This window comes from Podarcis erhardii (genome assembly GCF_964252035.2).
Source record: "Podarcis erhardii genome assembly, chromosome: 12".
Lineage (NCBI taxonomy): Eukaryota > Metazoa > Chordata > Lepidosauria > Squamata > Lacertidae > Podarcis > Podarcis erhardii.
Genome location: NC_138513.1, coordinates 36,804,571 through 36,827,842, shown reverse-complemented (window position 1 = coordinate 36,827,842; position 23,272 = coordinate 36,804,571). Strand labels below are relative to the sequence as shown.

Sequence of the window (23,272 nt, the reverse complement as noted above, 5' to 3'; positions counted from 1 at the left end):
AGAGCAGAAATGAAGAGGATAATGAAAGAATAGGAACCACCAGTGTCTCCAAAAGGTCAGAAGACACTCATTAAATGTGCTTGCCTTCCTGGTTCCTTGATGTGGCTGTCCCTTAACCCCCTGATAAGCAAACGGCGAGTTGTTAAAAATTAACCAGTATTGCTTTAAAACAAAATAAAATCCCCCCCCCAACCCAATGCATTTCTGAACAGGAGAGCAACAAGTAGTGACCACTGATGTAACCCTAACCGATGGGTCTGCTTTTGTCTGGATAAATAGCCCTTTTTTTCTCTTAGGAAATTCCAGGAGCTGGAATAAACGTTTATCAGGCAAATTAGGCAAATGCCGAGGTTCCAGGGGGAGACCTTTGAGACAGGTCTTGCTTTCATGGGCACAGTTTATAAGCTGGCGCCTGCTTAGGAGTCAGAGCTTGATCTCCCACCCTCTACAGCATCCTTGCCCTTGCCCGAAGGTGAAAAGGCAGGCCATGCTTAGACCTTGCTATGGAAATACTCGGTCACCCTATTCGGGGCCAGGCAGGAATTTTCTCTCCACTGAAACTGAGCTTGTCTAGCTCATAGCAATTGTCACAACTTGTAGACAGACAAGTCAGGGCGAAGAGTGGGGGTTGGGAGCCTTCCCCCCACCCCCATAAAATGAAGTAGGGTGCCCCATTAAAGGGATCCAGGGGGAGGTGTTTCTGTCCAGACAGGGGCCAATGGGCAATAGCACTCCCTTTGATGGCAATCCTGCATTTGATGTATGTCATAAAGGTAAAGGTAAAGGGACCCCTGACCATTAGGTCCAGTCGTGACCGACTCTGGGGTTGCGGTGCTCATCTCGCTTTATTGGCCAAGGGAGCCAGTGTACAGCTTCCAGGTCATGTGGCCAGCATGACTAAGCCACTTCTAGAGAACCAGAGCAGTGCACGGAAACGCCGTTTACCTTCCCGCCAGATCGGTACCTATTTATCTACTTGTACTTTAATGTGCTTTCGGACTGCTAGGACTGCTTTAGGACAGCAGGAGCTGGGACTGAGTAACATGAGCTCACCCCATTGCGGGGATTCGAACTGCCAACCTTCTAATTGGCAAGTCCTAGGCTCTGTGGTTTAACCCACAGTGCCACCTGCGTCCCTTGATGTATGTCATAGGGAGATCCTTAAGCCAGGATCAACTCCAACAGTTCATCAACCAACAGTTGGGCTTGTACCCCCACTTGCCCCCCAATTTAAGGCAGTCGCACCTGGGGTAAACTGCCCTCTCTCTATATCAAGCCAACTTTTACCATGGTTTTTACTAGAAGAACGTATAAGGAGTTGGGTATACTGCCTGACTCGGCAATCAGCCCCCCGGGCCCTGGTAAAAGACAAAGCAAAATCACAAATTACTTTCCTAAGATGGAGGAGGGTAAGAGTCCACAAAAAGAGTTAATTCTTGATGAAGTAATACCCCCCTCTCTAACTGTTCTTGATTGGACGTCTCATTTTAAAGAGACATATCAAGATACTGGAAATATTAACTCTCCATGCAGCCTAGCGCAAGAACTAGCTTTAGCCGAGGAACTTCAGGAGGGAAATACCTCTATTACTAAGGAACAGCGGCCCACGGAAGAAATTACATCTACCCATCAAAAAAAACTTATTCCAAAATACTCTCAAACAGAACTGAGTGACGGCTGCCCTTTGGATTATTCCCTAGCAATAAGTACTGATCTAGCTAACATAAAAAATTATCTAATAATAACAAATAGGCTATTGCTGACGTTAGTAGAAAACTTCACACCTCAATTAAAAGAGATAAAACTAAATGATATGCCCCAAGAGCATAAAACAGTTGAGCTAGTGGGGACGAACAAACCAGTAATAAATAAGAGTCTGCAAAGACTTAACTCAAGGGTAAAAGTGAAGAAAAGTAAAAATATCAAAGCAACAAGGAAAGCCAAGTATACCTGCAGTAATAGAAATATACATTGGCAGAAATTGTTTAAACTTCTTCCCTCGGCTCCAAACAAATCGACCACACGGGGCAGTAAAAAGAAGGGTAAAAAGAGAGAAACAAAGATAGTTACACAGCAACCGGCTAAGGAGGACTCGCCAAGGCTGACTCCAGTAGCAAGTGAGAAGGCAGAAGTAACAATTCAGTCCCTGGATAACCAACTATTTAACAAACCTGATGCTGCGGAAGTAGAGGCCTCTACCTATGAAGGCAATAAAACACTTAGCAAATTGAACAGCGGGGAAGAGGAAGCGTTTAGTAGAGATGATACCCCCCTTCAGACCTGGCAAGCCTCCAGTCAGGAAAGTGATTGGAATTTGATCCTAAATCCCCAAAAATTGGTATTCATGAACTTCCCGAAGCCTAAGGGCTTCCTTACAGGGAAACAGCGAATAATGAACTTTGTATCTAGTCTAAATGATATACTACCAGGAATGGTTAATTCTAATGATATCACCTCGGTGGAATATCTACATTATGATGGTCACTCAGTGAGAGCACTGACCACTTTTGGGGATCAGAACCTGGCCAAGTTTATTTTTAGGTCAAGACCTGCCTTTTTAAAAGCACGGATGACAATACTTAGGCTCTTTGAAAATAAGGCTCCTTTGAGCCCCCTTTTGAAAACTAAACAAGTAAACCTTAGAAAGGGGAAACAACTCCCAAAATCCTGGCCTGACAAACAGAACCCGCAATGCCTTGTGAGCAAAGGTGAGGATTTCTTTACTATGGAAGAAAATATCCTAATTGACCAGTTCTGGACGTTCCCACCATTAATACAAACTGACATCTTGGGAAGACTAGACAAACTAAGAGATAAGCTGGCCGAGAGAGCACCAGGCAACGAGGTTATTAAGGGGGACCAAAAAAAGACCACAGCACGTAACCTTCAGATTAAAGCGGAGATTAACTTTCCACCAAGAGAGAATGTGCCACCCTCCAAAGAGAGCACTCCATCACCCCCCCGAAGGAGAAATATCCCTAAGGTGACCCCACCAGACGTATGGGACAAAATGAGATACCTAGATGAAACAGAATTGGGCCAAAATCAGGCCGCAACAGAATATCCACAGAAGGAATTTATGCATAATAAAGATCTGGTGTTCACAAACGTGAGCACTTTGCATCCACCTATTGAAATCATAGAGCGGCTGGATAGCCCGCCATACAAAGACGATAGGCGACTGATACATAAAGCGACAAACCCTAAAAGTACGTTAGCTAATAAATGACAAAGACTCGACTGTGATAAAGCCAATCTTAAATTTTTATCATGGAACATTGCTGGTTGGCTCAACAAGGCGACTGACCAATCATTTGTCAATTTCATTCAAGATCATGATATAGTCTTCCTGCAAGAGACATGGCTAACAGGGGATTTAGATGTAAATGGTTTTGCCTCATTTTCGCTCGCAGGTTCACCAAGCAACAAAGGGGGACGAGTTAATGGTGGGCTAGGCATTCTAATATCCACAAGGCTGAGAGCATCTTTCGTCGAGCTGGAGCCTCTGAGCAGTGTGGCCATGGCATTATTAATGAAATGCAGATATTGCACACTTCTATTGATTAATATATACGCCCCTCCCCAAAGAGGCAAGCAGCTTATCAAAAATATCTGGCACAGGCTAGAATCATATGTCGATGAGCTAATGAATCAAACTCCTGCAGCGGCAGTGCTGCTGGCTGGGGATTTAAATGCCAGAATTGGCCAATCAGACGAAGTGTTATATGCTCATTTCCATGACATACCTCCCATTTCTGAAGAAGCCCATCTTATTCCCCCAAGGCTCTCAAAAGACAAGGGCTGCAACTATGCAGGCCTATGCCTTCTACGTTTTTCCAACAATCTGGATCTGACCGTATTAAATGGTCGTGTCGACAGAGAACCCAGTGGGGAATTCACATTTATATCCAACATGGGAGCCTCCACTATCGATTACGTCCTAGTGTCATCTAACCTTTTGAGCAGAGCACGGGAATACAAAGTGGTGGAGAGGGTTGACAGCGACCATCTACCGCTCTGTTTAATACTGGACGTAAGAAAAGATTTATTTTGCTCTGATAAACTTGAAGCCCCATGTTTCGAAAACATGGAGCTAAGATACTCGCGTATTAAATGGTCCAGCAAATTGAGTGATGAAATATCGGAAAGACTTCACTCAGATACTTTTCTTGCTAGAAAGGAGAACCTCGTTAATTCCCCAACTCCTGAGGCTAGATTAGACATGTTCCGGGAACTGATTTCGTCCCTACAACCTTATCTGACTAACAAAAAAACGCCACGGCAATCTCTACACTCTAATAAATCCAAACCCTGGTTTGACCAAGAATGCATGGCTATGAAACGCCTCCTGCTGGATAAGTACAGGAACTATAGAGCAGCGAACCTACCTTCGCTTCCATTAGACTGGTTTGAGTTAAAACGCAGTTATAAAGCTTTGATTAACAAGAAAAAGCTCCAGGCACAAAGGGAGGAATGGCAGTGCCTAGTGGAGGCCTCCCGAAGGAAAGATTCTGCCACGTTTTGGAAAACAATCGCAAAAAGCTGGAGAGACTCCCCGATTGAAATCGAATACTCTATACCTGCTGGAGCATGGGAGGCCTTTTTCCTCTCATTATATTCATCAAATCAACTGGTCCCAGTTCTGCTTCCCGCTTCAAGTGAATTTGGCAAGGAATGGCCCCCTGTAACCACAGAAGAAATTACTGGCCTTATTCAATCTCTTAAATCAGGGAAAGCCCCGGGTGCTGACAATATCCCACCAGAAATTCTTAAGGCAAATGTTGAATGGTGGGCCCCTGTGCTAGCCGCCTTATTCACTAGTATAAATCAAACAGCTATTATCCCTGAGGACTGGGGTTTAGCCATCATCATTCCAATATTCAAGAAAGGAAACAGATCTGAGCCAGCTAACTATAGACCAATCAGTCTATTAAGTATTATCAGCAAACTATACGCTGCTCATTTAAGTGACAAATTAGTGGAGTGGATGGAAAGAGAGCATATTCTATCAGAAGCTCAAGCTGGTTTCAGAGCAAAGCGTTCAACTATAGACCAGGCCCTTATCCTTCAACACCTGGCAGACAAATACTCTAGAAAAGGGGGGTCTTTATATGCAGCTTTTGTGGATTTCAAATCGGCCTTTGATCTAATACCAAGGGATAGACTCTGGGAAAAGCTTGGCGCTACAAACATAGATAAATGCTTATTACGCCTTATCTGTGGTCTATACGAAAACACCAGGGTGAGGGTAAGATGCGATCGGTCAGGCCATCTAACTAAAGAAATTCAAACACACTATGGGGTTAAACAAGGATGTGTCCTCGCGCCAATGCTATTTAATTTTTATATCAACTCTCTAGCAGTAAATATGGCGAAAGAAAATGCCCACCCTCCCAAACTGGCAGGTATGCCCCTCCCGGTGCTTCTGTATGTGGACGACGCAGTCCTACTCTCCTTTTCCTGCGTTGGCTTGAGGAAGCTTTTGAGATCACTTGCTGATTATTGTCAAGCGGAACAACTATCAATAAATTACAGCAAATCTAAAATTATGGTGTTTTCAAAAAAAAAGAAGGAAACACAAATGGAGAATTAATGGTCAACCTATTGACCAGGTAGCAACTTTCAAATACCTGGGAATAACTTTTCAGGAAAGGGTCTCGTGGCACCAGCAGATGAAAAACGCCATTGCCAACGCAGGAAGGGCCAACAAAGCCCTTACAAGATTCTTTCACGGGAAAGGGGGAAAATACGTTCCGGCGGCCTCCCAGGTTTTTGCTGCAAAAATACTCCCACAACTCACTTATGGATCCCAGGTTTGCAGTTTTAAAAAATTTGCGCCTATGGAGGCATTTCAAGCAAAATTCTATCGGTGTTTATTGGGGATCCCTCCCTGTGTATCTAATATAGCTGTTCGCTTAGAAGTTGGACAACTACCCGTTAACGCGCGTTTGTGGATTCTAAAGATACACTACTGGTTAAAACTTATTTTTTCCCCGGCCGGTTTGGCTCCCTTAACACTCTTAGACACCTTTCATTCTACCTGGAAAGCTTCCCTGTTTGAAAAGATAAGAAGCTTGGGATTCTCCCCGCAGATCTTGATAGCGGCAGGATATGAGAGAGCCAGAAGTCAAGTGCTCCAGCGCATTAGGGACATAGAGCTGCAATGTCATATGGGCAAAATGGATAAACATGCCACAATTAGAGACTTTGGGAGAGGGTTCTCACCCGCAAACTATCTAGCTGATTTACAAATACCTAAGTACAGACATTCCTTTACCCTGGCCAGATTTAATGTTCTGCCCTCTGCCCTGCTGTTAGGCAGATATGAGGGCAAACCATATGAGTCACGTGTTTGCCCATGTGGCTCATCGGAAGTGGAAACAAGTTTGCATGTATTGCTGCACTGTAGTTATTACGAGGATCTACGCCTGACCTTTATTGCCCCAGTTCTACAAAAGCTTAAAAATGAACCAGAACTTCAATGTATGAGAGCCTTGGTAGAAGATAAGGTTCCTGAAATCACGATCAATGTTGCTAAATTCTGTGCAGCCGCTATCAGGAGCAGAAAACAAGAGCTTTCCAATGTCAACATGCAGGGGAATGTTGGAATGCTGTCCAATTTTAAATTGTTGTTATGGCCTAATCTGTATTGAAATTGTCCTTTGTTTTTTCCGGTGTTATGTTTTGCTGACTAGCTGTACGAGTTAATCTGGTCTGTGACCGTTTAATAAAATTTGATTTGATTTGATGAACAGTTGGGCTTGATGATTCCGGATACACACCCAATATCTACGCCAAAACCTACCGACATCTGTAATCAAGAAAGTTGTGGCCTGTTTAATCCCAAGATATGCACCCTGTGTTTGTTGTCTCTCTCCCTGGTCCCTAGCAGTTCAGGGCTCACTGTGCCTCTGCCAGCAACCAGCTGTGTGCACTTCTACTTTACAGCCGGATGATTATTTCTTCCTATCCAGTTCAATCAATCACTTCCATCAAACTAGAAGAGGTGCCTGATTCTTGAGAAGTCCTCTTATCTGTTCTCTGATTATGTGCCCTTAATTTTCAGCTCACCTGTGCACATAGGAAAGGTCTTGTGAGGAATGTTGTGAGCCCAGATACCAGCAGAAGAAAGAGATCCCCATACAGCAGATTAACCTTAAACTCTGGGATAAAAGGTCACAAAATGCTGGAAGCTTATTAGAAACATAGGAAGGTTCCTGATACTGAATCAGACCATTGGTCCATCTATCTCACTATTGTCTACACCAGCGTTTCCCAAACTTGGGGTCTCAGCTGTTTTTGGACTACAACTCCCATCATCCCTAGCTAGCAGGGCCAGCGGCCAGGGATGATGGAATTGTAGCTCAAAAACATCTAGAGACTCAAGTTTGAGAAATCCTGGCCTACACTGTCTGGCAATGGCTCTGCAAGGTTTCAGAGAGGGATCTTCCCCAGCCCTAACATGAGATTCCAAGGACTGAATTTGGGATTTTCTGCATGAAAAGCAGATGCTCAATCACTGTCCCATGGTGCTTTCCTGACTATTGCTCCATAATGGACTATTCCTCCATAATGAAACGCTGGCCAAGTCTCTGCCAGAGTTATAGATCTGTTGCCGCTGCCACCACCTTGAAAGCAGAGACCAGTGAGATCAGGGAACTCAATCCCATTTCCATCAAAGAAGACAAATAAAATATATTTTCAATTACAACAGGCAGTCTTTCAATCTTTACGAAGGATTTCTTCTAAAAATACTGAACTGAAACTAATCTCTCTGCATTGCTTTCCTATGTGCCTTTCTTTCGGAAGGTGCGAGGAGAAGAAGGAAAGGTGCACACAGTCCATACACAGTGTGTGCTTCAGTGTCGGGGCTGTTTCCGAAACAAAAGAGTTTAAAGAAGAGAAACAGCCACATTCCAGTGGGGGAAAAGGTGGCTAACTTTCTAGACAAGGACTTTTGCAGGTGTTCGGGTTTGAGCTTATTTTGTTCTTTCTCCTTATACGGCGGCGCAGAGTTTCAAGTCCCAGAAGGGACTTCCTGCAATGCCTTAGGCCAGGCATAGCCAAACTTGGTCCTCCATCTGTTTTTTGGGACTACAACTCCCATCATCCCTAGCTAACAGGACTAGTGATCAGGGATGGTGGGAAATGTAGTCCCAAAAACAGCTGGAGGGCCAATTTTGGCCATGCCTGCCTTAGGCACACGCTGATCCAGGGCTCTGTACTATTCGATGAAACAGAAAGGTATTGGGAAGACTGACTGACTGCCTGTTAAGGTTCATTCTGAAGCTTGTTTCCAGTTAAGTAGATTATTGCCGGAGGTTGGTGGGGTACTGGGGGTGAACAGCAGGATGCCTGTTCATTTGAATGGCCCTGTATTATTTTGTCACAAAAGGCAACCCCGACGGACAAATACCAAGCATTGTTTTTACTTCTATGACATCTCGACCTGTAGAAATGTGCAAGGTATAAAAACAGACAACTGTAATGAATATCATGGGGAACTACCCTGTGGAATATCTTCCCTTGGAGTTTCAGACGGGCACTAACTTCTTCTTGCCGGGGTGCCAGCTGGAATAAAACACTATGGGGGCCCAGGTAATCCCCACCCCACATAATCAATCACATGACACAGTGCACACACACCATTGGAATGGCAATGCCTATCAGCTTGGGGGAGGGCAGCCCCCTCTAATTTTTTGTTGTGGGGGCCAAGAAGTTGACGCCTAGGAGTTGACTCCTATGCCTCTTGCAGTTGAAAAATACCTATTCGCCCAGATGTGTCCTGATCACTAATACTGAACATTTTATCTTTCCTTTCTACCTAGCTAGTGGAGGCTTACAACCTAATTAAAAGCACACTCTGCTTTTATTATTATTTTATTATTAAGATTTGCACAGACATCTAAAACCAGCAGCCAATTCGCAAGAAACTAAGCAAACCAAATCCTGGTCAAATATGATTTTTTTAAAACAACAACAACAACAACATCAACAACTGGTGTCTAAAAACATACTAATAAGTGTTTCCTAATATACAGAAAAAAATAGAGAGGCTTCTGTACATGCGGAACTTTGTATATGCATCAGAGCCCCAATGATGTTTGAATTACACAGCCAACTATAAGAAAACATGATCCATACTTTGGTAATAAACTTGTGAGGGAATAGCCTGGCTTCCGCACTACTCCCCAATAGTTTAATGCCCTGTGATAAGTTAAGAATGAGCAACAGTTAATGTTTCCAACTGAAAATCGGGGGGGGGGGGGGGAGAGGACAATACATGAAACACGGCCAAGAAATATCTAAGAAGTTTAAGGCTACATGCATTGTGCCATTCCAACCCACACGCTTGCAGTGTGCCAATCATACAGTCGTGCCACTCTCTGCATTTTCTCAACATCCAATATTTCAGAATGAATACATTTATGCCAAGCTTTGACTATGCGCCATTTACTTCTGGCTCCCGTGAGCTCTCGCCACTGGTGTCTGAAGGAAGACTGTGTTAGCCACAATCCACACGTATCTTGTAGTTCCTCGAGAAACAGTGCTGTCTGGTGCATTTTCCCTCAAACCACCACCCGTCTGATTTGTAAATGCAAGCTGCAGTCAAGCTGAGGTGTGCACATTTGAGACAGTCATTGCACACAAGTGGATGACATGCATGTACAGACGAAAGCTTCACTGAATAGGAGTTTGGTACAGTAAAACAAATCAGGTAACCTTCTCTGGTGTAAGGTAAAGGGACCCCTGACCGTTAGGTCCAGTCATGACTAACTCTGGGGTTGTGGTGCTCATCTCGCTTTACTGGCCGAGGGAGCCGGCGTACAGCTTCCAGGTCATGTGACCAGCATGACTAAGCCGCTTCTGGCAAACCAGAGCAGCGCACGGAAATGCCGTTTACCTTCCCACCGGAGCGGTACCTATTTATCTACTTGCACTTTGACGTGCTTCCGAACTGCTAGGTTGGCAGGAGCAGGGACCAAGCAACGGGAGCTCACCCTGTCGCGGGGATTCGAACCGCTGACCTTCTGATCAGCAAGTCCTAGGCTCTGTGGTTTAACCCACAGCGCCCCTCGTGTCCCTGTCTGGTATGTACAGCAACATAAAAAACACCATGGAACACAACCACAAATGCATACAACAGCATCTGTCTCCTCTGCCAAATGTTGCCTCTAAGAACTGGCATGGTGGCAGAAAATGAGGCAAGCATGCATACCTAACAAAGTTGTTTCTCATGAGGACCATTCAGGCAGTAGATTTGTTCCACACAGCAGAATAAGCAGGAAATGTACTCTACAAGGCAGGCCTCAAGTGCCAGGGGTGCTATTTTTCTAGAAAAAGAGGTGCAGGAACTCACCACAAATGCCTCCTTCATTCTCTCCCTCGCAATAGCGCCCACCTGAGAGATGCCAGAACCTACCTGAGGGGTGCCAGGACGGAGTTTGGCTGAAAAGAAGCCCTGGCCTGACTTCAGAAGCATGATAAAAGGGGTCCCACAGCCTTTGCTCTCTAAATAGCTAGCTTCATTAGACAACAATTGTCTCCACCTGCAGCAGAGCTTTGGGGAAAGGCTTGGTAACAGAGTGGATCATCACAGGGTCCACTCCTGCTCATTTTAAAGGAACCGAAACCCAAGTTATAAAATAAGCAGCTAACTATGAGGAATCCAGAACAACAGAGGTCCAAAGGAATCCTGGAGAGTATTTCTGTTTGAAGAATTATTGTTAAGGGTTTTTAAAATGTGAAATACCACAAAAGCTAAGATGCTCATAGCCAGAGAATTCTAGATACTTTTAAAATACTTTGGCACTAGCTCTACGACTCTGCTCAAGGTTAAAATATTAGAGCTCTTCAATTCAGTTGTGGATTGCTGATCCAGGGCTGGCAACTTTCATCATCATCATCATTATTATTATTATTTCAACACGTTACTTCTAAATAAACACAGAAATGGTTCTTACAGATTCCCCCACAACTTCTAACAGTATTTTAATATGAGTAGAATTTTTTTTGCCAACCATGCTTTATATTAAGCTGTTATACCTCTGATGGCTTCACAAACTGGGTTATATAAAGACTTTTTCTGTGAGCTTCTTGCAGTCAACAGTGTAATAATCTGTTTGGGTAATAAGCATTTAATGTTGTTTTATTTAAAAGCATTTATATCCCACTTTTCCTTTTAAACTGTTCAAAGTGACTAATAAATAAATAGCAGACTACTAAAGCATTAAAATGTATCAAAATATTCTCGAGTTTACAAAAAAAAAATTGCTTAAGACAGCATTGCAACCAGTTTTATTTTTTAAAAAAGCAAAACAAAACAGAGAAATAGCCCCCCGCACATAGTGTTTAAAAAACACAAGAAGTGCCCATCAACTTCCATGAGGGTGGAGCTATGCAAAGTGACTGCAGAGTAAAGGATTCTCTAGCAACTAACATGGATAAAGTTATCAATGCAATTTTGTTATCCTTGGAAAAGAATGCGGCTATGACTCAATGAACAAGCATATCTCTGATAATGGAATGTGGGAGTTTCTGAGTAAAGGAGGCACCAATGATAATCATGACAGCATGGATGCTAATAAACTTAGGGAGCCAAGTTTCTCCTTCAGACCACTTCATTTGACTACTACTCAGATTTCTCTGTCTTTATGTGCAATTGTTTGTGTTTCTAAATTAAAGCTCTTTTACTTTGGTCCACACTTCACTGAAATTAGATCTGGTTGCTTGACACAGTATCTAATATAAGTAAGGGAAACAAACTGGGTGGTGACAAAAAAAAAAGAAGAGAGATATTAAGACCAGTAATACTTCAATTTTGCCATGGTTGCAATCAAGTCATTTACTCTATAGCAGTCCTATCAGAGGTACTGAAAGTGTCTGAAGATTGGTCTGAAGATTGACATAATCAAATTCATTCAAATTTATGGTCAGAGGAAAATACTAGTTTAGAGGAATGACATTTAAAGTATGCAAAACTATTAAAACGTGTTTTTTTTCAAATGCGGATGGTATTAATAATATTTAATTTGAATTTATTTATATTACCACTTAAGAGTTGATTTCCAAAAAAGCCAACAGGGCTAAAATGGAATAACTGTTTAAAATGCTGTCTCAACAAATATAATCTTATGCTGGCCCTGAATCAAAGATGTTAGTTAAGATCACTTCTGATTTTGGACAAGTTTAGGTTTGAAGAGGAAAAGTAATCTGGAGAATTGTCATGCAGTTTATACTTCAGTGCTCCGAAGCTGGCCAGAACCACAGAATGTTAAGCATTCTTTAGCTCAGTAAACCAATTATATTAAAAAACAACAACAGTAATATGTATTAACGAGTGTGCACTAACACCATGTTGGATATATTCCACAAATGGAGGCCTTTCTTTCTGTAGAGCAAGTATCTCTTTTTAAGAAAGTTCCTCTGGATACAACCTACCATTTCCATGATTATATAATGGGAGAGATGGGAAACTTGCATCTTTCTAAAGGCTGTTGGACTACAGCTCCCATGATCCCTGGCCACTGGTCCTGCTGGCTGGTGCTGATGGTAGATGAAGTCCAACAACGTGTAGAAGGACACTGGTTTACCATCCCTGATACAGGGCTATATACACTTACAGAAAAAGGTATCTATGAAATCAGTACTTTATAAAGCTTTGCAAACACATAGATTAAACACTTTGAGATAGATGTGAATTTTTAAAAAAAGATTTGAAATGTTCTTGTGGCATATGGTAAATATATGTACAACGAAAATGAAACTGTAGGTGAAATATGTATTTAAATATGTGTACAACTCTAAGGAGGGATGCGGGTGGCGCTGTGGGTTAAACCACAGAGCCTAGGACTTGCTGATCAGAAGGTTGGCGGTTCGAATCCCCGCAACGGGGTGAGCTCCCGTTGCTCGGTCCCTGCTCCTGCCAACCTAGCAGTTTGAAAGCACGTCAAAGTGCAAGTAGATAAGTAGGTACCGCTCCGACGGGAAGGTAAATGGCGTTTCTCTGCGCTGCTCTGGTTTGCCAGAAGCGGCTTAGTCATGCTGGCCACATGATGGCCAATAAAGCGAGATGAGCGCCACAACCCCAGAGTCGGCCACGACTGGACCTAATGGTCAGGGGTCCCTTTACCTTTACATATCTGAGGAGGTGGACTGTAGTCAATGAAAGCTTATGCTGTGATTAATTTCTTAGTCATTATGGTACCACAGGACCATGCTGCAACAAATTATTATTATTTTTTATTTTATTAGATAGGTAGATAGATAGATAGATAGATAGATAGATAGATAGACAGATAGATCACCTTTGTCCTCCTCCCCATTTCATCTTTACAACAACCCTGTGAGGTAGCTTAGGCTAGGATATGGTGAGTGGCCCAAGGTCACTCAGTGAGCTTCATTGTTGAGAGAGGATTCGAACCCTGCACTCCCAGGTGTTAGCCCAACATTCTAACAATTGTGCCACACTGGCTACCCCCGCCGGAAGCAGGAAACGTAGATGCTTTTCTTCCACCGTAAAAGAGCCTACACATTTCTCAAGATCAAATGTAACGCAGCAAAGAAAAACCTTCCAGCAACATTTCTTCCCTTTTCCTTATTTACTTGGTTACCATTGAGTTCATGACGACTTGTTTTCTTGTACAGTAGTTCTATCTGCACTGCTTGACAGACTACTGTGACAAGGTTACCCTTAAATTGATAAAAGGTTTGATGGTGTCGATCCATTTGTCAAAAATGTCTGGCATTGTGCGTAATGGACTCTGCAGCGGGAGTGTCGCTAGCATTCCAGTTGGCTATTTCCTATTCAGTGCGCTGCACACATCACACACAAAAAGGCACACCATCGAGATGCGGAAGTGTCAGGAGGCTTAGATAACAATGACACTTATCAAACATGAAAACCTACTTTCTTTCACTCTCCAGAACTACACACCAATTAAGGCCAATTAAAACTGTACTAAGTGCCATCTCATTCTTTGGAACCATATAAATAATGGCCTTTATTAACAGCAGAGGCTTAGAAAAAAGGATTGTTGACAAAAAAACACAAAAAGCCTAGTTGAGAACTTTCCTCACATTCATTTAGAAAGGGTTCTCCAGCCTCATATCATTTCCCTTTATATTTGCTGGGCTTAATGATGGGGTTGTAATGCTCTCAAAGTCTGTATAACCTTCAGAGCATAATGGCAAAAAGAGGGATACTTGCTACCCACCCATACCCACTGTCTAAGTTAGAGGGAGTGAATCTTGAGCCACAAAGCATACAAAACTCCAAGTGTCTATTTACCCTGTGAATATGCATTAAGGCTGTGGATAGCTCAGACGATAGAGAATGAGACTCTAAATCCCAAAGTCATGAGTTCGAGTCTCATGATGAGTGAAAGATTTCTGCATAGCAGGGTTGGACTAAATGACCCTGGTAGCCCCTTTCAACTATACAATTCTATGGTTTTATGCACACTTCCAAGGAACGCGGGTGGCACTGTGGGTTAAACTACAGAGCCTAAGGCTTGTCAATCAGAAGGTCGGCGGTTCGAATCCCTGCAATGGAGTGAGCTCCCGTTGCTCGGTCCCAGCTCCAGCCAACCTAGCAGTTTGAAAGCAAATAGATAAATATGTACTGCTCCGACAGGAAGGTAAACAGCGTTTCCGTGCGCTGCTCTGGTTTGCCAGAAGCGGCTTAGTCATGCTGGCCATATGACCCGGAAGCTGTATGCCGGCTCCCTCAGCCAATAAAGCGAGATGAGCACCGCAACCCCCGAGATGTCCGCGACTGGACCTAATGGTCAGGGGTCCCTTTACCTTTACTTATGCACACTTCCTGGGAGCAAATCCCATTAAAGACTTAGTTCTGCATACACATTTGAATTCTGGTGCTGGAGGAGACTCGAGAGTCCCATGGACTGCAAGAAGATCAAACCGATCCATTGTTAAGGAAATCAGCCCTGAGTGCTCACTGGAAGGACAGATCCTGAAGCTGAGGCTCCAATACTTTGGCCACCTCATGAGAAGAGAAGACTCCCTAGAAAAGACCCTGATGTTGGGAAAGATTGAGGGCACAAGGAGAAGGGGACGACAGAGGACGAGATGGTTGGACAGTGTCCTCAAAGCTACAAACATGAGTCTGACCAAACTGCGGGAGGCAGTGGAAGACAGGAGTGCCTGGCGTGCTCTGGTCCATGGGGTCACAAAGAGTCGGACACAACTAAACGACTAAAGAACAACAACACATTTATGACTGGATGGCACAGAAAGTGGCTGTCTTAGGGATTCTTATATTCCAGCATTGCACAGAGTTGGGCTAGTTGACCCCCAGGGTCTCTTCCAATTCTACAATTCTATGATTCCATAATTCTATAAGAACTTACAAGGGCCATAAAGTTTGCTGTGCCATATGTCCCATGTACTGCAAGCTATCCTAGACAATCACAACAGACCTGTGCTATTAGGCATTACCCTTGTGAGATATGGCTAAGGTAACGAGCAAATAAACGAAAAAATGTGGGGTGTTTTGGGGTGGGGGTTTTTTGAACTCTTGAATGTTAAAATGCCAGCTGGTATAAATTAGACTACCGCTAGTTGTGTTTTTACACCTGTTGTGGATTAGACCATGTAATCTTTTCTGAAATTCTCTGCGACTGTCACAAGTGAAAAGACAAATGAAAGCATGGTGTTGGGGGCATATCAGAGAACTGCAGATCTGGGAGAGACCAAAGAATATTGTTTATATACTGTAAGTTTATTGTATGATCCTCCACAGATCACCTCCCCAACTCCTAGGTCCATGAACTCTTGCTTACATAGTTTAGTCTGCCACAAAATGGGGCTAATCTGAAATGCAGTCCCACTGGCAAACCAGGGCGGTCATATTTCGGTGATTTGGAAGCATGGAGGCACGCAATATTCAGCAGTAAAACCTACTGAAACTCCTCATTGCTCCAGCAGCCACCATTCCCCCTCAAAACTCCCCTCTCCAGACAAGGTATTCATAGAAAAAACAAGAATGGCTGCTGTTGGGCAAATGGAACTGTAAGGAGATTTGGGGAGTTTCCCACCCCGAAAAATCAGATGCCCCCAAAATGTGAAAGGGGAGAAATGATTTCACCCAAACCCCAGCCAAAGGTTGGCCAAACCTTTGGATGGTTGTAAGTTTGGAAGTGGAATGGCAAAGTGGCTACAGTATGGGGCAGGCCTGGACTTTGGTAATATGGCACTCTGAGCAAGAACAAAATTTGGCTCCCCTCCCCCTTCAAATGTTTCTTATTTTCACTATAATTCATTTTGGTACACTTGCCTTTTTATGGATCTTCTAAGCAGGTACCCATATAAATACAGGTGGCTATTGTTGTTGTTGTTTTGCGCCCCTTAGACTCAGCACCCTGTTTGGGGGAACGGTCCACACAACCCTAAATCTGGCACTGTATTATATTAACTACAGGAACACCCAGATTTGAATACCACACTCAGCCATGAAGCTCACTGGGTAATGCTGGGCCAGTTACTTTCTCTCAGCTTAATGTACCCCGGAAGGAAGGAGGGTAAAATTAGGGGAAGGGAGAATTGTGTACATTAGTCTAGAGCAGGGGTCAGCAAACTTTTTCAGCAGGGGGCCGGTCCACTGTCCCTCAGAACTTGTGGAGGACCGGACTATATTTTTTTTTGGGGGGGGGTGAACGAATTCCTATGCCCCACAAATAATCCAGAGATGCATTTTAAATAAAAGCACACATTCTACTCATGTAAAAAACAGCAGACAGGCCTCACAAATAACCCAGAGATGTTTTTTAAATAAAAGGACACATTTGACATGTAAAAACACGCTGATTCCCGGACCGTCCGTGGGTCAGATTGAGAAGGCGAATGGGCCAATCCGGCCCCCGGGCCTTAGACTGCCTACCCCTGGTCTAGAGCTACTTGGAGCAAAGGGAGGATATAAATGTAATATGCAATCAAAGATTTTTCAATCATTTCATTCTTTTTTAAAATTGATTTTCGAAGTACAGGCATGTATTAGATACTTTGGATACCCAAGTTCTTGTGCATTTTTTTTTTATTTTTTTACAAGAAGATGAATAGCAGGAATCTGCAAGCGGTCTCCCTTCTCCCCTAAAAACTTTCAGGTAATTATATTTTAGTGGATATATCTGGGGTTTTAAGACCTGTGAATCTGTGGTGCTACTGTGAGCTTTGTTTTATGGCCACTGGTTTCATGCTGTATTAGATTTCATGCTTTTATTTTTTAATACAACTGCTTTTAACTTTCATTATAAGCTGCCCAGAGACTTACTGGGTGGCATGTAAACAGTGACAGTAAAATAAAGCAAATATGTAAGCAGATTAGACATTTTAAAGGCTAACTGGCATCTTTGGCCATTCTGCGCTATACATTCGATCAGCAACCTATTTTCAGCCTATTCAAGCAGCAACCTATTTTGTATTCAGGTAAGAAATAAAACCATCAAGTTTTATTTGATCTACTCTACTTATTCTGGCTCTACTTATTCTTCTGTTCTTAACAAGATGGCAACCTGCCTATCAAATTTATAAATATAAAGAAAACATGCAAGCAGACGTCTCCATTCAGAATGAAGCAAGGCCCCTGTGGTGGAGATTAGGTGGCTGGATTTGCAGAAAAGTTTGCTGAGCATTTAGGAAATGTGGGGCATTTAAGTGAGAGGACCCTGCAAGGTGAACGACGTGGCAGGGCTTTGTTGCAGAGAAAGCCAACCCCTTCAAGCTTCCTTATACAAAGGCCATGGGTGCATACTCCTTCCAGAGGCAGATTTAAGGGAGCGTGGCCAGTTCGCCAGAATAGAATTGCACAGTTGGAAGGGACTCTGAAGGTCATCTAAGTCCAACCCCTACAACTCAGGAATCTCAACTAAAGCATTCAAGACAGATGGCCATATAAGGTTGCCATATTTTGAAAAGCAAAAAAAGAAGACCCTTTTGCCGACTTCTACTTTTAACTATGGATCGCTATGACGACTATCCATGAAAAAGAGGATGTGTCCTGGAAAAAGAGAACATATGACATCCAATCTCTGCTTAAAAGTCTCCAAGCAAGAGAGGCCACCACTTCCAAAGGGAGTCCGTCCATTGTCAAACAGCTCTTGCTGTCAGAAAATTCTTCCTGCTGTTAAGCCAGGATTTCCTTTCATGTAACTCGAATCCATTGGCCTCTGGAGCAGAAGAAAACAAGCTTGCTCCATTTCCCATGTGACAGCCCTTTAGATAGCTGAAGACTGCTGTCATATCTCCTCTCAGTCTGCTCTTTGCCAAGCTAAACAAATCCAATTCCTTCAACCATTCCTCCCAAGGAATGGTTTGTCATTCTTTGTCATTTGGTTGTCCTCCTCTCCAAGCATCCCAGCTTGTCAATATTGTTCTTAAATTGTGGTGCCCAGAACCAGACACAGTACAGTGCTTTAAATATGTCTTTATTCTATGTTAAATTGCACTGTTTTGTCATTTTGTGTTATATATATATATATATATATATATATATATATATTTGCTTTCGTAGATTTTCACGGGTACAGGAATGCAGGTTTTGGTGTCCTCGGGTGTCTTCCCGTGTAAAAGTTGGGGTGTCTAGGCGACGTTTCGACGAGGTCTCACTCGTCATCTTCAGGCTGGTGCTTTCGGCTTCTTGTTACTGGAACAGAGCAGGATCTCAGTGTTTGAGTTCCTATAAATACTGTAGAGGGGGTGTGGTGTATAGCCTCCAATGTTCTGGGCAGAGAGGAAGTTCCCAGGCTAGTGTGCCTTTTCTTCTTTTGTTCCTTAATTACTTGAGAGATATCTTGAGTGATTTCTTGAGTGATATCCTGAGTACCACTTAGGTGGGTCATTAGGTGTGGATTAGTTGTTAAAGTCTTTGTGTCTTGACCTCTTGAACTTTGTGAAGAGTTTTCCTGAGAAGATGGCTGTACTGTACTTAGTTGTGCTCTGGCTTGGCTTCGTGTATAGGGGCGAGCTGTGGTTTTGTGGCTTGTGTCAGCCAGATCTGTGTAGGGATTGCAGGGGGGTGCAGCATCCGGAGGTGCCACCATGGATTGGCTACTGGATGGTGTCTGTAATTCATCTGTGGAGAGGGTCTGGGTTTGGGTCTGGTGTGGTTGATTGGTGTTGGCGTTCTGTGTGCCTCTGGATCTGGTGTCAGTTTTTGTGGGGAGGGCTAATTTCAACCACACCAGACCCAAACCCAGACCCTCTCCACAGATGAATTACAGACACCATCCAGTAGCCAATCCATGGTGGCACCTCCGGATGCTGCACCCCCCTGCAATCCCTACACAGATCTGGCTGACACAAGCCACAAAACCACAGCTCGCCCCTATACACGAAGCCAAGCCAGAGCACAACTAAGTACAGTACAGCCATCTTCTCAGGAAAACTCTTCACAAAGTTCAAGAGGTCAAGACACAAAGACTTTAACAACTAATCCACACCTAATGACCCACCTAAGTGGTACTCAGGATATCACTCAAGAAATCACTCAAGATATCTCTCAAGTAATTAAGGAACAAAAGAAGAAAAGGCACACTAGCCTGGGAACTTCCTCTCTGCCCAGAACATTGGAGGCTATACACCACACCCCCTCTACAGTATTTATAGGAACTCAAACACTGAGATCCTGCTCTGTTCCAGTAACAAGAAGCCGAAAGCACCAGCCTGAAGATGACGAGTGAGACCTCGTCGAAACGTCGCCTAGACACCCCAACTTTTACACGGGAAGACACCCGAGGACACCAAAACCTGCACATATATATATATATATATATATATATATATATATATGGTGTCTTGGCTCAAAGCGGCTAACAATCTCCTTTCCCTTCCTCCCCCACAACAAACACTCTGTGAGGTGAGAGAGGCTGAGAGACTTCAGAGAAGTGTGACTGGCCCAAGGTCACCCAGCAGCTGCATGTGGAGGAGCGGAGACGCGAACCCAGTTCACCAGATTACGAGTCTACCGCTCTTACCACACTTAGTAGAATAACATACACTATTAACCACTACACCACACTGGCTAAGTTTCATTTCCCCTGCCAAGCTGCTCCAACCCAACCATCTGCTCAAAGTTCTTGCTAAATGTTCTTGCTACACTGTTCAGTGTCGGCTTCAAGACAAAAGCAGCATACAAACTCAAATAACTTTATTTGAAGTTCAAAAGGATGCAACATGAATAGGAACAAAACGACAAGCACAGACAACAAAGCATGTCTATAGATCCCTGCTAGCTGCAGACTCACAGCTTTAGACCCAACAATCAGGAAGTGATCTTTGAAAAATTCAGCAATGCTTCCTTACTGAATGGTTCCATACATCACACACCCTTTGCTCCAGCTATGGAAGCTCCTCCTATGGCTCTAGATACTAGGACACCTCTGGATAGCGGAAATACAACAGAGAAGAACTGTGGTTGCATCCCTTCCATGTTACTTTCCCAGTGCCACTTCACTTGCTAAGTCACTGCTGGAATCAGTGTCTTTCCCCACAGTCATTATTAAGGCATTTCCACCAATAGAGAGGCTTCTGCCCATTTCCTCTGCTTAGCCAATCAAAATATTCACTACCAGCAAGCTCCCACTGCTGCCTCCAGCATCTCTCTCCCACCACCGAAATGGCTGTCAGGCCCAAAAGGAGGCAGAAATCCAAACAACAGAAGATCAATGTAAAGGAGGGGCTGACACAAATGTGAACTTTGGGGAAATGCTGCAGAGCCAAGGCAGAATCGCGCGCTGTTGACAGAAAGAGGGGCCGCTCGAGAGCTATAATTGAGTGATTATGGCCTTCTGTTTAAAATATAAAAGTTGACATGGGCTAGGGAACTAAAGCAGACCTACTGAGATTAATGAGCATGACTAAGTTAGGTCCATTAACTTCAACAGGTCTACTCTTGAGTAAAATGCAGTTGCGCACCACCCAGTGCAATTACGGTATAACCAGGAGTGAGGCACATACATTAGTCCATCACAAGACTTCAATGCTTAAAGGTAAAGGTACCCCTGACCATTACGTCCAGTTGCGGACGACTCTGGGGTTGCAGCGCTCATCTCGCTCTATAGGCTGAGGGAGCCGGCGTTTGTCCGCAGACATCTTCCGGGTCATGTGGCCAGCATGACTAAGCTGCTTCTGGGGAACCAAAGAAGCACACGGAAACACCGTTTATCTTCCCGCCAGAAGCACTGGCATGCTTTTGAACTGCTAGGTTGGCAGGAGCAGGGACCGAGCAACGGGAGCTCACCCCGTCACAGGGATTCGAACCGTCAACCTTCTGATTGGCAAGCCCTACTCCCCATTCGGAGGATGTGGGTGGCACTGTGGTCTAAACCACTGAGCCTCTTGGGCTTGCCGATCAGAAGGTCAGCAGTTCAAATCCCCACAACGGAGTGAGCTCCCATTGCTCTGGCCCAGCTCTTGCCAACCTAGCAGTTCAAAAGCATGCCAGTGCAAGCAAATAAATAGGTACCACTGTAGTGGGAAGGTAAAGGGTGTTTCCGTGCGCTCTGGTTTCCGTCACGGTGTCCCGTTGCGCCAGAAGCAGTTTAGTCATGCTGGCCACATGACCCTAAAAGCTGTCTGGGGACATACACCAGCCCCCTCAGCCTGAAAGCGAGATGAGCGCCACAACCCCATAGTCATCTTTGACTAGACTTAACCATCCAGGGGTCCTTTACCTTACCTTTTTTACCTTTACTCCCCATTCCAGGAGGAATAGGAGATGTTTGGCAGTATGAATGCAGCCATATTTTTTTTATTATTCATTTGAAGGGGAGATCATACTGGAGTGGAGATATATGTGCTAAGGAAAGTACTGGCTGCCAGGAATATGCTCACTATGTGTTCAGAGGCAGGCATCTCCCCTTCACAGTTCACAAGCTTCTCCACAACACACACCATGCAAACACTGATGTCGCAGTGCCATGTGAAGCAGATTTAAGACTTGCTTTCTTCTGGAAAAGCGAGTAGCGGGGGAGGAGGTTTGCAGCAGGGAGCAGCAAGCACAAATCTCTGTGAGCTGCCACGGGTTCCCCCATAATTTCTCTTTAAAAAATTCCCCTTTGTTTGGTTGCATGAATACTGTCATTCAATGTTCTCTGCTATAACGTTCAGTTACAGAGAGGTATGCAGAAATAAGACACCGATATATTTCAGTCCCTCCGTTTCGTTCCAATTAAGAAGATTTATGGTAGCTCTTGTTCAAAAGAACTTAATTTTGATCCAATGCACTAATCTGGCAGCGTTAAGATTTTCAAGAGGCCATTCCACATATCCTAAAAAGTTGCTGCTGCAATAGCAGAGCGGGGACTTCTATCTGTTTCCTGCCTACGATACCCTCACTTTTTCAACCCCAGCAAGTTTCCCTAGCAACCACTAATGCATCCCCCCCCCCCCCACCTGGGATCAAGCAGCTGCCTCTCCTTCATACTCTCCAAAGACTCTGCGGGTCAAATTATGCTTCTTCCCAGCTCAGGTTGTCAGGAAGATTTTTATCACACTTGAGCTAAAAAGATGCAAGTTATCCTTTACCGGGTGCTGCCACTGTCAGCTATACCTTGCACCTAACTACTTCATTTGCACATAAATAAACCTGCCTCTGTGAGGTTAGAAGCTGCTTGGGACAATTTGTCCTTGTAGATGTGACACTCAGGCACATGCCTTAGCCGCCGGAAGGGTAACAAATCACTATACTTACGGCTGGCACAGCTTGATAAGGTCCTGGTCGGTGGTGCCGGGTGGAAGGCCTCGGATGTACAGGTTGGTTTTACTCAACTGCTCGCCGCCGCCGCCGCTGCTGCTGTTGCTGCTGTTGTTGTTGCTACTATTAGTACTGGGGCTGGGAGGAGCCATGGGGTGGGGAGCTGGTGCATAGGAATGCTGAAAACAAGAAAGATCATTATTGGCAAAAAAAAGAAGAAAGAAAGGAAAACCATCAGTGGCATTACAGGAGACAAGAGTGTCCTCCTAAGTGATCATGTGTATTTAATGGCAGCTGTGAAGCAACTTCCTCAACCCAAGCTTTTATTGCAGGCCGGCATGGTATGAACTAGTTTTCACCTGTCAGGAGTGGGTCAGCAATAAATCACATGGAATAATTTATTAGAAGAACGAAGATCTGTTCAGGAGTGCCAGGCCTAATGAGCATAGCAACTCTTCTCAGTAGGTCTTCCTCCTATGAGGCAGTTGCGGGGACTGAAGATCCCTGCCTTCACACAACTAAGTCTCCCTCTCTCTCAGGTCCTTCCCAAGCAATCTGAGA

At 44.1% G+C, this 23,272-nt stretch overlaps 1 protein-coding gene and 1 long non-coding RNA gene across 2 annotated transcripts in view; one reads left to right on the top strand and one right to left on the bottom strand.

Annotated features, from left to right (window-relative positions):
* Positions 1–23,272, top strand: part of LOC309325843 — a 527,996-nt gene that overhangs the window by 53,727 nt on the left and 450,997 nt on the right. The gene's annotated exons all lie outside the window — the stretch shown is intronic.
* The window catches only part of RBMS3 (RNA binding motif single stranded interacting protein 3), a 494,072-nt gene that overhangs the window by 77,928 nt on the left and 392,872 nt on the right, over positions 1–23,272 (bottom strand). Inside the window, exon 4 of the mRNA XM_081833889.1 lies at positions 22,709–22,890. Within this exon, the coding sequence (XP_081690015.1) occupies positions 22,709–22,890 (182 nt within the window). The remainder of the gene's footprint in view (positions 1–22,708; positions 22,891–23,272) is intronic.